The sequence below is a fragment of the Oncorhynchus mykiss genome, unplaced genomic scaffold, assembly GCF_013265735.2.
Source record: "Oncorhynchus mykiss isolate Arlee unplaced genomic scaffold, USDA_OmykA_1.1 un_scaffold_87, whole genome shotgun sequence".
Classification (NCBI taxonomy): Eukaryota; Metazoa; Chordata; class Actinopteri; order Salmoniformes; family Salmonidae; genus Oncorhynchus; species Oncorhynchus mykiss.
Window position 1 is genome coordinate 32,501 of NW_023493659.1, and position 15,589 is coordinate 48,089.

Consider the following 15,589-nt stretch of genomic DNA (forward strand, 5'->3'; position numbering starts at 1 on the left):
GTGAACCACAGTATAGACAGGTGATCTACGGTATAGATAGGTGAACCACGGTATAGACAGGTGAACCACGGTATAGACAGGTGAACCACGGTATAGACAGGTGAACCACGGTACACACACACAGGTAAATCACGGTATAGACAGGTGATCTACGGTATAGACAGGTGAACCACGGTATAGACAGGTGATCCACGGTATAGACAGGTGATCTACGGTATAGACAGGTGATCCACGGTATAGACAGGTGATCTACGGTATAGACAGGTAAACCACGGTATAGTTAGGTGAACCACGGTATGGACAGGTGATCTAAGGTATAGACAGGTGAACCACGGTATAGACAGGTGATCTACAGTATAGACAGGTGAACCACGGTATAGACAGGTGATCTACGGTATAGACAGGTGATCTACGGTATAGACAGGTGATCTACGGTATAGACAGGTGAACCACGGTATAGACAGGTGATCTACGGTATAGACAGGTGAACCACGGTATAGACAGGTGAACCACGGTATAGACAGGTGAACCACGGTATAGACAGGTGATCTACGGTATAGACAGGTGATCTACGGTATAGACAGGTGAACCACCGTACAGACAGGTGAACCACGGTACAGACAGGTGATCTACGGTATAGACAGGTGATCTACAGTATAGACAGGTGAACCACCGTACAGACAGGTGAACCACGGTACAGACAGGTGAACCACGGTACAGACAGGTGAACCACGGTATAGACAGGTGATCTACGGTATAGACAGGTGATCTACGGTATAGACAGGTGAAACACAGTATAGACAGGTGAACCACGGTATAGACAGGTGAACCACGGTATAGACAGGTGATCTACGGTATAGACAGGTGAACGACGGTATAGACAGGTGATCTACGGTATAGACAGGTGATCTACGGTATAGACAGGTGATCTACGGTATAGACAGGTGATCTACGGTATAGACAGGTGATCTACGGTATAGACAGGTGATCTACGGTATAGACAGGTGATCTACGGTATAGACAGGTGATCTACGGTATAGACAGGTGATCTACGGTATAGACAGGTGATCCACGGTATAGACAGGTGATCTACGGTATAGACAGGTGAACCACGGTATAGACAGGTGAACCACAGTATAGACAGGTGATCTAAGGTATAGATAGGTGAACCACGGTATAGACAGGTGAACCACGGTATAGACAGGTGAACCACGGTATAGACAGGTGAACCACGATATAGACAGGTGATCTACGGTATAGACAGTTGATCTACGGTATAGACAGGTGATCTACGGTATAGACAGGATATCTACGGTATAGACAGGTAAACAACGGTATAGACAGGTGAACCACGGTATAGACAGGTGATCCACGGTATAGACAGGTGATCTACGGTATAGACAGGTGATCTACGGTATAGACAAGTGAACCACGGTACAGACAGGTGAACCACAGTATAGACAGGTGATCTACGGTATAGATAGGTGAACCACGGTATAGACAGGTGAACCACGGTATAGACAGGTGAACCACGGTATAGACAGGTGAACCACGGTATAGACAGGTGAACCACGGTATAGACAGGTGATCTACAGTATAGACAGTTGATCTACGGTATAGACAGGTGATCTACGGTATAGACAGGTGATCTACGGTATAGACAGGTGATCTACGGTATAGACAGGTGATCCACGGTATAGACAGGTGATCTACGGTATAGACAGGTGAACGAACCATGGTATAGACAGGTGAACCACGGTATAGACAGGTGATCTACAGTATAGACAAGTGATCTATGGTATAGACAGGTGAACAACGGTATAGACAGGTGATCTACGGTATAGACAGGTGAACCACGGTATAGACAGGTGATCTACGGTATAGACAGGTGATCCACGGTATAGACAGGTGATCTACGGTATAGACAGGTGAACGAACCATGGTATAGACAGGTGAACCACGGTATAGACAGGTGATCTACGGTATAGACATGTGATCTATGGTATAGACAGGTGATCTACGGTATAGACAGGTGAAACACAGTATAGACAGGTGAACCACGGTATAGACAGGTGATCTACGGTATAGACAGGTGAACGAACCATGGTATAGACAGGTGAACCACGGTATAGACAGGTGATCTACGGTATAGACAGGTGATCTACGGTATAGACAGGTGATCTACGGTATAGACAGGTGAAACACAGTATAGACAGGTGAACCACGGTATAGACAGGTGAACCACGGTATAGACAGGTGATCTACGGTATAGACAGGTGAACGACGGTATAGACAGGTGATCTACGGTATAGACAGGTGATCTACGGTATAGACAGGTGATCTACGGTATAGACAGGTGATCTACGGTATAGACAGGTGATCTACGGTATAGACAGGTGATCTACGGTATAGACAGGTGATCTACGGTATAGACAGGTGATCTACGGTATAGACAGGTGATCCACGGTATAGACAGGTGATCTACGGTATAGACAGGTGAACCACGGTATAGACAGGTGAACCACAGTATAGACAGGTGATCTAAGGTATAGATAGGTGAACCACGGTATAGACAGGTGAACCACGGTATAGACAGGTGAACCACGGTATAGACAGGTGAACCACGATATAGACAGGTGATCTACGGTATAGACAGTTGATCTACGGTATAGACAGGTGATCTACGGTATAGACAGGTGATCTACGGTATAGACAGGTAAACAACGGTATAGACAGGTGAACCACGGTATAGACAGGTGATCCACGGTATAGACAGGTGATCTACGGTATAGACAGGTGATCTACGGTATAGACAAGTGAACCACGGTACAGACAGGTGAACCACAGTATAGACAGGTGATCTACGGTATAGATAGGTGAACCACGGTATAGACAGGTGAACCACGGTATAGACAGGTGAACCACGGTATAGACAGGTGAACCACGGTATAGACAGGTGAACCACGGTATAGACAGGTGATCTACAGTATAGACAGTTGATCTACGGTATAGACAGGTGATCTACGGTATAGACAGGTGATCTACGGTATAGACAGGTGATCTACGGTATAGACAGGTGATCCACGGTATAGACAGGTGATCTACGGTATAGACAGGTGAACGAACCATGGTATAGACAGGTGAACCACGGTATAGACAGGTGATCTACGGTATAGACAAGTGATCTATGGTATAGACAGGTGAACAACGGTATAGACAGGTGATCTACGGTATAGACAGGTGAACCACGGTATAGACAGGTGATCTACGGTATAGACAGGTGATCCACGGTATAGACAGGTGATCTACGGTATAGACAGGTGAACGAACCATGGTATAGACAGGTGAACCACGGTATAGACAGGTGATCTACGGTATAGACATGTGATCTATGGTATAGACAGGTGAACAACGGTATAGACAGGTGATCTACGGTATTGACATGTGATCTATGGTATAGACAGGTGAACAACGGTATAGACAGGTGATCTACGGTATTGACAGGTGATCTACGGTATAGACAGGTGATCTACGGTATAGACAGGTAAACAACGGTATAGACAGGTGAACCACGGTATAGACAGGTGATCCACGGTATAGACAGGTGATCTACGGTATAGACAGGTGATCTACGGTATAGACAAGTGAACCACGGTACAGACAGGTGAACCACAGTATAGACAGGTGATCTACGGTATAGATAGGTGAACCACGGTATAGACAGGTGAACCACGGTATAGACAGGTGAACCACGGTATAGACAGGTGAACCACGGTATAGACAGGTGAACCACGGTATAGACAGGTGATCTACAGTATAGACAGTTGATCTACGGTATAGACAGGTGATCTACGGTATAGACAGGTGATCTACGGTATAGACAGGTGATCTACGGTATAGACAGGTGATCCACGGTATAGACAGGTGATCTACGGTATAGACAGGTGAACCACGGTATAGACAGGTGATCTACGGTATAGACAAGTGATCTATGGTATAGACAGGTGAACAACGGTATAGACAGGTGATCTACGGTATAGACAGGTGAACCACGGTATAGACAGGTGATCTACGGTATAGACAGGTGATCCACGGTATAGACAGGTGATCTACGGTATAGACAGGTGAACGAACCATGGTATAGACAGGTGAACCACGGTATAGACAGGTGATCTACGGTATAGACATTTGATCTATGGTATAGACAGGTGAACAACGGTATAGACAGGTGATCTACGGTATTGACATGTGATCTATGGTATAGACAGGTGAACAACGGTATAGACAGGTGATCTACGGTATTGACAGGTGATCTACGGTATAGACAGGTGATTCACGGTATAGACAGGTGATCCACGGTATAGACAGGTGATCTACGGTATAGACAGGTGATCTACGGTATAGACAGGTGAACCACAGTATAGACAGGTGATCTACGTTATAGACAGGTGATCTACGGTATAGACAGGTGATCTACGGTATAGACAGGTGATCTACGGTATAGACAGGTAATCTACGGTATAGACAGGTGATCTACGGAATAGACAGGTGAACCACAGTATAGACAGGTGATCTACGTTATAGACAGGTGATCTACGGTATAGACATGTGATCTATGGTATAGACAGGTGAACAACGGTATAGACAGGTGATCTACGGTATTGACAGGTGATCTACGGTATAGACAGGTGATTCACGGTATAGACAGATGATCTACGGTATAGACAGGTGATCTACGGTATAGACAGGTGATCTACGGTATAGACAGGTGATCCACGGTATAGACAGGTGATCTACGGTATAGACAGGTGATCTACGGTATAGACAGGTGAACCACAGTATAGACAGGTGATCTACGTTATAGACAGGTGATCTACGGTATAGACAGGTGATCTACGGTATAGACAGGTGATCTACGGTATAGACAGGTAATCTACGGTATAGACAGGTGATCTACGGAATAGACAGGTGATCCACGGTATAGACAGGTGATCTACGGTATAGACAGGTGATCTACGGTATAGACAGGCAATCTATGGTATAGATAGGTGAACCACGGTATAGACAGGTGATCCACGGTATAGACAGGTGATCTACGGTATAGACAGGTGAACGAACCATGGTATAGACAGGTGAACCACGGTATAGACAGGTGATCTACGGTATAGACAGGTGATCTACGGTATAGACAGGTGATCTACGGTATAGACAGGTGAACCACGGTATAGACAGGTGATCTACGGTATAGACAGGTGATCTACGGTATAGACAGGTGATCTACGGTATAGACAGGTGATCTACGGTATAGACAGGTGATCGATGGTATAGACAGGTGATCTACGGTATAGACAGGTGATCCACGGTATAGACAGGTGATCTACGGTATAGACAGGTGATCTACGGTATAGACAGGTGAACCACGGTATAGACAGGTGAACCACGGTATAGACAGGTGATCTACGGTATAGACAGGTGAACCACGGTATAGACAGGTGATCTACGGTATAGACAGGTAAACAACGGTATAGACAGGTGAACCACGGTATAGACAATATGAACCACGGTATAGACAGGTGATCTACGGTATAGACAGGTGATCTACGGTATAGACAGGTGATCTACGGTATAGACAGGTGATCCACGGTATAGACAGGTGATCTACGGTATAGACAAGTGATCCACGGTATAGACAGGTGATCTACGGTATAGACAGGAGAACCACGGTATAGACAGTTGATCTACGGTATAGACAGGTGATCTACGGTATAGACAAGTGATCTACAATATAGACAGGTGATCTACGGTATAGACAGGTGATCTACGGTATAGACAGGTGATCTACGGTATAGACAGGTGATCTACGGTATAGACAGGTGATCTACGGTATAGACAGGTGATCTACGGTATAGACAGGTGATCTTCGGTATAGACAGGTGATCTTCGGTATAGACAGGTGATCTACGGTATAGACAGGAGAACCACGGTATAGACAGTTGATCTACGGTATAGACAGGTGATCTACGGTATAGACAAGTGATCTACAATATAGACAGGTGATCTACGGTATAGACAGGTGATCTACGGTATAGACAGGTGATCTACGGTATAGACACCATGTATTTCTACCTGGAGGCCTATCCCAGTACATCCTGTTCAGGTGTGTCAGGTCTCGTTAGAGCTGATTGCTGCAGCTGGAATGACTGGCTGGCAGGGGTTGTAGTGTTTCAGTGTCCTGGCTTGGTTGTAGTCTTTCAGTGTGCTTGCTGTCAGGGATTGTAGTCTTTCAGTGTGCTGGCTGGGTGTTGTAGTCTTTCAGTGTGCTGGCTGACCAGTGTTGTAGTCTTTCAGTGTGATGGCTGGGTGTTGTAGTCGTTCAGTGTGCTGGCAGGGGTTGTAGTCTTTCAGTGTGCTGGCTGGGGTTGTAGTGTTTCAGTGTACTGGCTGGGTGTTGTAGTGTTTCAGTGTGCTGGCTGGGTGTTGTAGTGTTTCAGTGTGCTGGCTGGGGTTGTAGTGTTTCAGTGTTCTGGCTGGCTGGGGTTATAGTGTTTCAATGTGCTGGCTGGGGTTGTAGTGTTTCAGTGTGCTGGCTGGGGTTGTAGTGTTTCAGTGTGCTGGCTGGGTGTTGTAGTGTTTCAGTGTGCTGGCTGGGATTGTAGTCTTTCAGTGTGCTGGCTGGGGTTGTATTGTTTCAGTGTGCTGGCTGGGGTTGTAATGTTTCAGTGTGCTGGCTGGGGTTGTAGTGTTTCAGTGTGCTGGCTGGGTGTTGTAGTCTTTCAGTGTGCTGGCTGGGGTTGTAGTCCATCAGTGTGCTGGCTGGCTGGGTGTTGTAGTCTTTCAGTGTGCTGGCTGGCTGGGGTTGTAGTGTTTCAGTGTGCTGGCTGGGGCTGTAGTGTTTAAGTGTGCTGGCTGGCAGGTTGTAGTGTTTCAGTGTGCTGGCTGGGGTTGTAGTGTTTCAGTGTGCTGGCTGGCAGGGGTTATATTGTTTCAGTGTGCTGGCTGGGGTTGTAGTGTTTCAGTGTGCTGGCTGGGGTTGTAGTGTTTCAGTGTGCTGGCTAGGGTTGTAGTGTTTCAGTGTGCTGGCTGGGATTGTAGTGTTTCAGTGTGCTGGCTGCGGTTGTAGTGTTTAAGTGTGCTGGCAGGTTGTACTGTTTAAGTGTGCTGGCAGGTTGTACTATTTCAGTGTGCTGGCTGGGGTTGTAGTCTTTCAGTGTGCTGGCTGGGGTTGTAGTGTTTCAGTGTGCTGGCTGGCTGGGGTTGTAGTGTTTCAGTGTGCTGGCTGGCTGGGGTTGTAGTGTTTCAGTGTGCTGGCTGGGGTTGTAGTTTTTCAGTGTGCTGGCTGGCTGGGGTTGTAGTGTTTCAGTGTGCTGGCTGGGGTTGTAGTGTTTCAGTGTGCTGGCTGGGGTTGTAGTGTTTCAGTGTGCTGGCTGGGGTTGTAGTGTTTCAGTGTGCTGGCTGGGGTTGTAGTGTTTCAGTGTGCTGGCTGGCTGGGGTTGTAGTGTTTCAGTGTGCTGACTGGCTGGGGTTGTAGTGTTTCAGTGTGCTGGCTGGCTGGGGTTGTAGTCTTTCAGTGTGCTGGCTGGCTGAGGTTGTTGTGTTTCAGTGTGCTGGCTGGCTGGGGTTGTAGTCTTTCAGTGTGCTGGCTGGCTGGGGTTGTAGTCTTTCAGTGTGCTGGCTGGGGTTGTAGTCTTTCAGTGTGCTGGCTGGGGTTGTAGTGTTTCAGTGTGCTGGCTGGCTGGGGTTGTAGTGTTTCAGTGTGCTGGCTGGGGTTGTAGTCTTTCAGTGTGCTGGCTGGGTGTTGTAGTCTTTCAGTGTGCTGGCTGGGTGTTGTAGTCTTTCAGTGTGCTGGCTGGCAGGGGTTGTAATGTTTCAGTGTGCTGGCAGGCTGTGGTGTTTCAGTGTGCTGGCTGGCTGTGTGTTGTAGTATTTCAGTGTGCTGGCTGGCAGGGGTTGTAGTCTTTCAGTGTGCTGGCTGGCTGTACTAAAGTCCCACTAAATCCACTAGCCTGAAATGCAGAACCTGTTTCATGCTAACCTTCCACTGCTTGTACCCTGTGTCATTACCAAACATGACAGACTGGATTTCTCCAGGCTACAAATCCACAGCAACAATGGCATTTATAAATCTTCAACTAGACAGTAAACTATCAACTTTACATGATTTATAAATGAAACATGCTTATTTCTGACCAACACAACTTTATTCATGGGAGCGTACAGACATTTTAGAAACTTGACTCGTAATGAAAGAAATGATCGTACGCAGAAATGTAACAAGTTATAAAAACATAAGCACATTTAATAAACTGTGTTTCTGGTCATTCATTATTTGTGTGATCATAGTCCAGGGATTTATTCACTAGGAACCAAACAGACCCAAGATGGGTTGAAACAGGGAGGGACTTAGCTGATCTTGTCCAATAAGAAACACTTGTTTTTGTTTTCTGCTGCAAAACCGTTGTGCTACGATGTACACGAATGAATACACCCCTGATGTGTTCCGTCTCTCCTCTCCAGACTCCCCCTGTTGGTCTGAACTGACCAGTATTAACAAGAAACAGGCTACGGAGAAGCTACCGGGTGAGTCTCCAACGTACACACTAACCTCTCTCTCTCTATGACCCCTGACCTCTACGACCCCTGACCTCTATAACCTTTGACCTCTAAACCCCTGACCTCTAGGTCAGTACCTGCCAGTGTGTGACGCAGAGGGCTACTACCGGTCCCACCAGTGCCACGGCAGCAGCGGACAGTGCTGGTGTGTCGATCGCTATGGCAACGAGGTCGCAGGGTCACGGACCCACGGAGCAGCAGACTGTGGTAGGTCCGCACTAAGCATTCTGGGGGGAAATCATTTCCAACTAACTAATTGGTTTGATGCCGATAAAAAGTTGATCGTAACATGATTGATTGATTGACTGACTGACTGACTGACTGGCTTAGCGGTTGGCTGACCGACTGACTGACTGACTGACTTAGTGGTTGGCTGACCGACTGACTGACTGACTTAGTGGTTGGCTGACCGACTGACTGACTGACTGACTGACTTAGTGGTTGGCTGACCGACTGACTGACTGACTGACTGACTGACTGACTGACTTAGTGGTTGGCTGACCGACTGACTGACTGACTGACTGACTTAGTGGTTGGCTGACCGACTGACTGACTGACTGACTGACTGACTGACTTAGTGGTTGGATGACCGACTGACTGACTGACTGACTGACTGACTGACTGACTTAGTGGTTGGCTGACCGACTGACCACCTGATTTAGGTTATTTTGGTAATTGATCAGGAAAACATGAAACATAAAACAGAACATTAAAAAACAAGAACAGCTCAAGGACAGAACTGGTTCCTGTGTTCTGTAGGGTGGTGTTTAACAGTAGTTCCTTCCTGGTTCCTGTGTTCTGTAGGGTGGTGTTTAACAGTAGTTCCTTCCTGGTTACTGTGTTCTGTACGGTAGTATTTAACAGTAGTTCCTTCCTGGTTCCTGTGTTCTGTAGGGTGGTGTTTAACAGTAGTTCCTTCCTGGTTCCTGTGTTCTGTAGGATGGTGTTTAACAGTAGTTCCTTCCTGGTTCCTGTGTTCTGTAGGGTGGTGTTTAACAGTAGTTCCTTCCTGGTTCCTGTGTTCTGCAGGGTGGTGTTTAACCTGAGTTCCTTCCTGGTTCCTGTGTTCTGTAGGGGGGTGTTTAACAGTAGTTCCTTCCTGGTTCCTGTGTTCTGTAGGGGTGGTGTTTAACCTGAGTTCCTTCCTGGTTCCTGTGTTCTGTAGGGGGGGTGTTTAACAGTAATTCCTTCCTGGTTCCTGTGTTCTGTAGGGTGGTGTTTAACCTGAGTTCCTTCCTGGTTCCTGTGTTCTGTAGGGGGGGTGTTTAACAGTAATTCCTTCCTGGTTCCTGTGTTCTGTAGGGGTGGTGTTTAACCTGAGTTCCTTCCTGGTTCCTGTGTTCTGTAGGGGGGGTGTTTAACAGTAGTTCCTTCCTGGTTCCTGTGTTCTGTAGGGTGGTGTTTAACAGTAGTTCCTTCCTGGTTCCTGTGTTCTGTAGGGGTGGTGTTTAACCTGAGTTCCTTCCTGGTTCCTGTGTTCTGTAGGGGGGTGTTTAACAGTAGTTCCTTCCTGGTTCCTGTGTTCTGCAGGGTGGTGTTTAACAGTAGTTCCTTCCTGGTTCCTGTGTTCTGTAGGGGTGGTGTTTAACCTGAGTTCCTTCCTGGTTCCTGTGTTCTGTAGGGGGGGGTGTTGAACAGTAGTTCCTTCCTGGTTCCTGTGTTCTGTAGGGGGGTGTTTAACAGTAGTTCCTTCCTGGTTCCTGTGTTCTGTAGGGTGGTGTTTAACAGTAGTTCCTTCCTGGTTCCTGTGTTCTGTAGGGTGGTGTTTAACAGTAGTTCCTTCCTGGTTCCTGTGTTCTGTAGGGTGGTGTTTAACAGTAGTTCCTTCCTGGTTCCTGTGTTCTGCAGGGTGGTGTTTAACCTGAGTTCCTTCCTGGTTCCTGTGTTCTGTAGGGGGGTGTTTAACAGTAGTTCCTTCCTGGTTCCTGTGTTCTGCAGGGTGGTGTTTAACAGTAGTTCCTTCCTGGTTCCTGTGTTCTGTAGGGGTGGTGTTTAACCTGAGTTCCTTCCTGGTTCCTGTGTTCTGTAGGGGGGGTGTTTAACAGTAGTTCCTTCCTGGTTCCTGTGTTCTGTAGGGGGGTGTTTAACAGTAGTTCCTTCCTGGTTCCTGTGTTCTGTAGGGGGGTGTTTAACAGTAGTTCCTTCCTGGTTCCTGTGTTCTGTAGGGGGGTGTTTAACAGTAGTTCCTTCCTGGTTCCTGTGTTCTATAGGGGTGGTGTTTAACAGTAGTTCCTTCCTGGTTCCTGTGTTCTGTAGGGGTGGTGTTTAACAGTAGTTCCTTCCTGGTTCCTGTGTTCTGTAGGGGGGGGGGGGGGTGTTTAACAGTAGTTCCTTCCTGGTTCCTGTGTTCTGTAGGGTGGTGTTTAACCTAAGTTCCTTCCTGGTTCCTGTGTTATGTAGGGTGGTGTTTAACCTAAGTTCCTTCCTGGTTCCTGTTTTCTGTGGGGTGGTGTTTAACCTGAGTTTCTTCCTGGTTCCTGTGTTCTGTAGGGTGGTGTTTAACAGTAGTTTATTCCTGGTTCCTGTGTTCTGTAGGGGGGTGTTTAACAGTAGTTCCTTCCTGGTTCCTGTGTTCTGTAGGGTGGTGTTTAACAGTAGTTCCTTCCTGTGTTCTGCAGGGTGGTGTTTAACAGTAGTTCCTTCCTGGTTCCTGTGTTCTGTAGGGGTGGTGTTTAACAGTAGATCCTTCCTGGTTCCTGTGTTCTGTAGGGTGGTGTTTAACAGTAGTTCCTTCCTGGTTCCTGTGTTCTGTAGGGGGGTGTTTAACAGTAGTTCCTTCCTGGTTCCTGTGTTCTGTAGGGTGGTGTTTAACAGTAGTTCCTTCCTGGTTCCTGTGTTCTGTAGGGGTGGTGTTGGAATCATCTGGAGACCAGGGCAGCGGAGACTCTCTCTTCTCCGACGACGACTATGACGATGATGAAGATGATGCCTTCGTCCTGAGCGACCAGATCGATGATGAAGATGACGAAGACGAGGACAACTATGACGGAGAGGAAAGATATCTGTCGTAACTCCGTCACTCTGCACTTTGCCAGGGGACTTCAGCAGCAAGAATAGTTGCTAGGCGACCTCGTCACCGCTAACAGACTAAAGACATTTTTCTCTCTCTCTTCTGTGTCTCAAATGTCCCCCTATACCCTAGTCAGTTCCCCAGGGCCCATTGGGTGCTGGGGGAAGGCAGTTCACTACATAGTGTACAGGGCACCATTTGGGATGGCCCACTCTGTGTTTGTTGTCTGTTCCTAACTTAAGGTGGACTCTGCAATTTGACATCATTGTACAAATTGGGGGGGGGGGGGGGGACGACTTCCTGTAAATAACAGACGTCATCAACAAAAAACAACAACAACAACGGAATTGTGATCTATGGGTCCCTTTGTGGTGTTTCCGCATCAGGAAAATCACAGCATAGCCGTCTTGGCAGATTAGAATTCTGTTGTTGGTGTTGTCCCGTAAGCAGGAAGTGACCTTGCTGTGTATGATGTCATAATGACTAGCCCACCTTTCATAGCTGGTAAACGTTTGTTTATGTTTTCACTTTCTCTGCCGTCTAACTTTTGAATGGCCTGCGTGGCTGTAACTCCGGGGAGTCGTCCAATCAGCGAGAACTTCAACGACCAATCAGAGTTTAGAGACTAGTTTATCAACAGCCAATCACAAGCTGTGGATGTAGTCACATGTGCAATGAGCCCTTTCCTTATTGGACAATCAGCGTGTCCTCTCCTCTCTCTTCCTCTCCTCCCTCCTATCTCCTCTCCTCCTTCCTATATCCTCTTTTCCTCTCCTCCCTCCTATCTCCTCTCCTCTCTTCCTCTCCTCCCTCCTATCTCCTCTCTTCCTCTCCTCCCTCCTATCTCCTCTTTTCCTCTCCTCTCTTCCTCTCCTCCCTACTATCTCCTCTCCTCTCTCTTCCTCTCCTCCCTCCTATCTCCTCTCCTCTCCTATCTCCTCTCCTCTCTCTTCCTCTTCCCCCTCCTATCTCCTCTCCTCTCCTCTATCGTTACCTGTGTCCCAGTGATGATGGAGAGAATGTTTCTGTATTCTAATGTCTATTGTTTTCCAATAGAAACAGAAACTGATTAGACATTAGGTAGTGATTAAACACGAGTCCCAAATGGCCCTCTAGTCTCTATGTAGGGCCCTACTTTAGACCAGGGCCCTACGGTCTAACCCCTAGTCTCTATGTAGGGCCCTACTTTAGACCAGGGCTGATATGACTGTGGAGAAACAAATAACAGTGTGGAACAAATCACAAACTATTTTTATAGTGAATTGCTTCTAAAAAGAATGTACCAGATCTGAATCCCAAATGACTCTCTATTCCCTATATAGTCCACTGAGCCCATAGGAACCAGATCTGAATCCCAAATGACTCTCTATTCCCTATATAGTCCACTGAGCCCATAGGAACCAGATCTGAATCCCAAATGACTCTCTATTCCCTATATAGTCCACTGAGCCCATAGGAACCAGATCTGAATCCCAAATGACTCTCTATTCCCTATATAGTCCACTGAGCCCATAGGAACCAGATCTGAATCCCAAATGACTCTCTATTCCCTATATAGTCCACTGAGCCCATAGGAACCTGATCTGAATCCCAAATAACTCTCTATTCCCTATGTCGTCCACTGAGCCCATAGAAACATGGTCTGAATCCCAAATGACTCTCTGTTCCTTATATAGTCCACTGAGCCAAGTGGAACATGGTCTGAATCCCAAATGACTCTCTATTCCCTATATAGTCCACTGAGCCCATAGGAACCAGATCTGAATCCCAAATGACTCTCTATTCCCTATATAGTCAACTGAGCCCATAGGAACCAGATCTGAATCCCAAATGACTCTCTATTCCCTATATAGTCCACTGAGCCCATAGGAACCAGATCTGAATCCCAAATGACTCTCTATTCCCTATATAGTCCACTGAGCCCATAGGAACCAGATCTTAATCCCAAATGACTCTCTATTCCCTATATAGTCCACTGAGTCCATAGGAACCAGATCTGAATCCCAAATGACTCTCTATTCCCTATATAGTCAACTGAGCCCATAGGAACCAGATCTGAATCCCAAATGACTCTCTATTCCCTATATAGTCAACTGAGCCCATAGGAACAAGATCTGAATCCCAAATGACTCTCTATTCCCTATATAGTCCACTGAGCCCATAGGAACATGGTCTGAATCCCAAATGACTCTCTATTCCCTATATAGTCCACTGAGCCCATAGGAACCAGATCTGAATCCCAAATGACTCTCTATTCCCTATATAGTCCACTGAGCCCATAGGAACCAGATCTGAATCCCAAATGACTCTCTATTCCCTATATAGTCCACTGAGCCCATAGGAACATGGTCTGAATCCTAGGGCAACCCTATGGGTCGTTCTGGATCAGACTGCACTAATAGGGCCAACCCTATGGGTCGTTCTGGATCAGACTGCACTACTAGGGCCAACCCTATGGGTCGTTCTGGATCAGACAAGGCGACATTGGGTCACTGCACTACTAGGGCCAACCCTATGGGTCGTTCTGGATCAGACTGCACTACTAGGGCCAACCCTATGGGTCGTTCTGGATCAGACTGCACTACTAGGGCCAATCCTATGGGTCGTTCTGGATCAGACTGCACTAATAGGGCCAACCCTATGGGTCGTTCTGGATCAGACTGCACTACTAGGGCCAATCCTATGGGTCGTTCTGGATCAGACAAGGCGACATTGGGTCACTGCACTATTAGGGCCAATCCTATGGGTCGTTCTGAATCAGACAAGGCAACATTGGGTCACTGCACTACTAGGGCCAACCCTATGGGTCGTTCTGGATCAGACTGCACTACTAGGGCAACCCTATGGGTCGTTCTGGATCAGACTGCACTAATAGGGCCAACCCTATGGGTCGTTCTGGATCAGACTGCACTAATAGGGCCAACCTTATGGGTCGTTCTGGATCAGACTGCACTAATAGGGCCAACCCTATGGGTCGTTCTGGATCAGACTGCACTACTAGGGCCAATCCTATGGGTCGTTCTGGATCAGACTGCACTACTAGGACCAACCCTATGGGTCGTTCTGGATCAGACTGCACTAATAGGGCCAACCCTATGGGTCGTTCTGGATCAGACTGCACTACTAGGGCCAATCCTATGGGTCGTTCTGGATCAGACTGCACTACTAGGGCCAACCCTATGGGTCGTTCTGGATCAGACTGCACTACTAGGGCCAATCCTATGGGTCGTTCTGGATCAGACTGCACTACTAGGACCAATCCTATGGGTCGTTCTGAATCAGACTGCACTACTAGGACCAACCCTATGGGTCGTTCTGGATCAGACTGCACTACTAGGGCCAACCCTATGGGTCGTTCTGGATCAGACTGCACTACTAGGGCCAATCCTATGGGTCGTTCTGGATCAGACTGCACTACTAGGGCCAACCCTATGGGTCGTTCTGGATCAGACTGCACTACTAGGGCCAACCCTATGGGTCGTTCTGGATCAGACTGCACTACTAGGGCCAACCCTATGGGTCGTTCTGGATCAGACTGCACTACTAGGACCAACCCTATGGGTCGTTCTGGATCAGAGAAGGCGACATTGGGAATCACCCCACGTATATGGTTTTAGGAAAAATAAATAAAAGGCATTTTTAAAATGTATTTAATTGACTGTAATAAAAAATATATATTGACCAAAGACCTGTCTGTTTACCTGTCTATCTGACTGTCTGTCTGTCTGTCTGTCTGTCTGTCTGTCTGTCTGTCTGTCTGTCTGTCTGTCTGTCTGCCTGCCTGCCTGTCTACCTGTCCATCTGTCTGACTGTCTGCCTGATTGTCTGTCTGTCTGCCTGCCTGTCTGTCTGTCTGTCTGACTTATTTATTTTAACAGGTAGGTTATTATATAGGTTATTACTGTACTATATAGGTTAGTACTGTACTATATAGGTTAGTACTGTACTATATAGGTTATTACTGTACTA

General features: G+C 47.2%; 2 protein-coding genes across 3 annotated transcripts in view; both read left to right on the forward strand.

The window, feature by feature from the left end:
• LOC110516484 (testican-3-like) overlaps positions 1-12,448 on the forward strand; it is a gene marked incomplete at its 5' end in the record, with an annotated part of 23,246 nt that extends 10,798 nt beyond the window's left edge. The window contains 3 exons of the mRNA XM_036972027.1: positions 8,515-8,577; positions 8,680-8,817; positions 11,455-12,448. Coding sequence (XP_036827922.1) covers positions 8,515-8,577; positions 8,680-8,817; positions 11,455-11,621 — 368 coding nt within the window. The remainder of the gene's footprint in view (positions 1-8,514; positions 8,578-8,679; positions 8,818-11,454) is intronic.
• A 91-nt stretch (positions 12,449-12,539) lies between these two features.
• On the forward strand, positions 12,540-15,291 carry LOC118947009 (autotransporter adhesin BpaC-like). 2 transcript variants are annotated; one of them, XM_036972004.1, is made up of 2 exons: positions 12,540-14,331; positions 14,392-15,291. In XM_036972004.1, exons 1-2 carry the CDS (start codon positions 13,991-13,993, stop codon positions 15,248-15,250), a joined length of 1,200 nt encoding a protein of 399 aa, XP_036827899.1. In that variant the 5' UTR covers positions 12,540-13,990; the 3' UTR covers positions 15,251-15,291. The 2 variants fall into 2 exon arrangements, with proteins under 2 accessions (XP_036827899.1, XP_036827898.1); XM_036972003.1 differs by having other exon boundaries at positions 12,556-14,413; positions 14,455-15,291.
• The last annotated feature ends 298 nt before the right edge of the window (positions 15,292-15,589 follow it).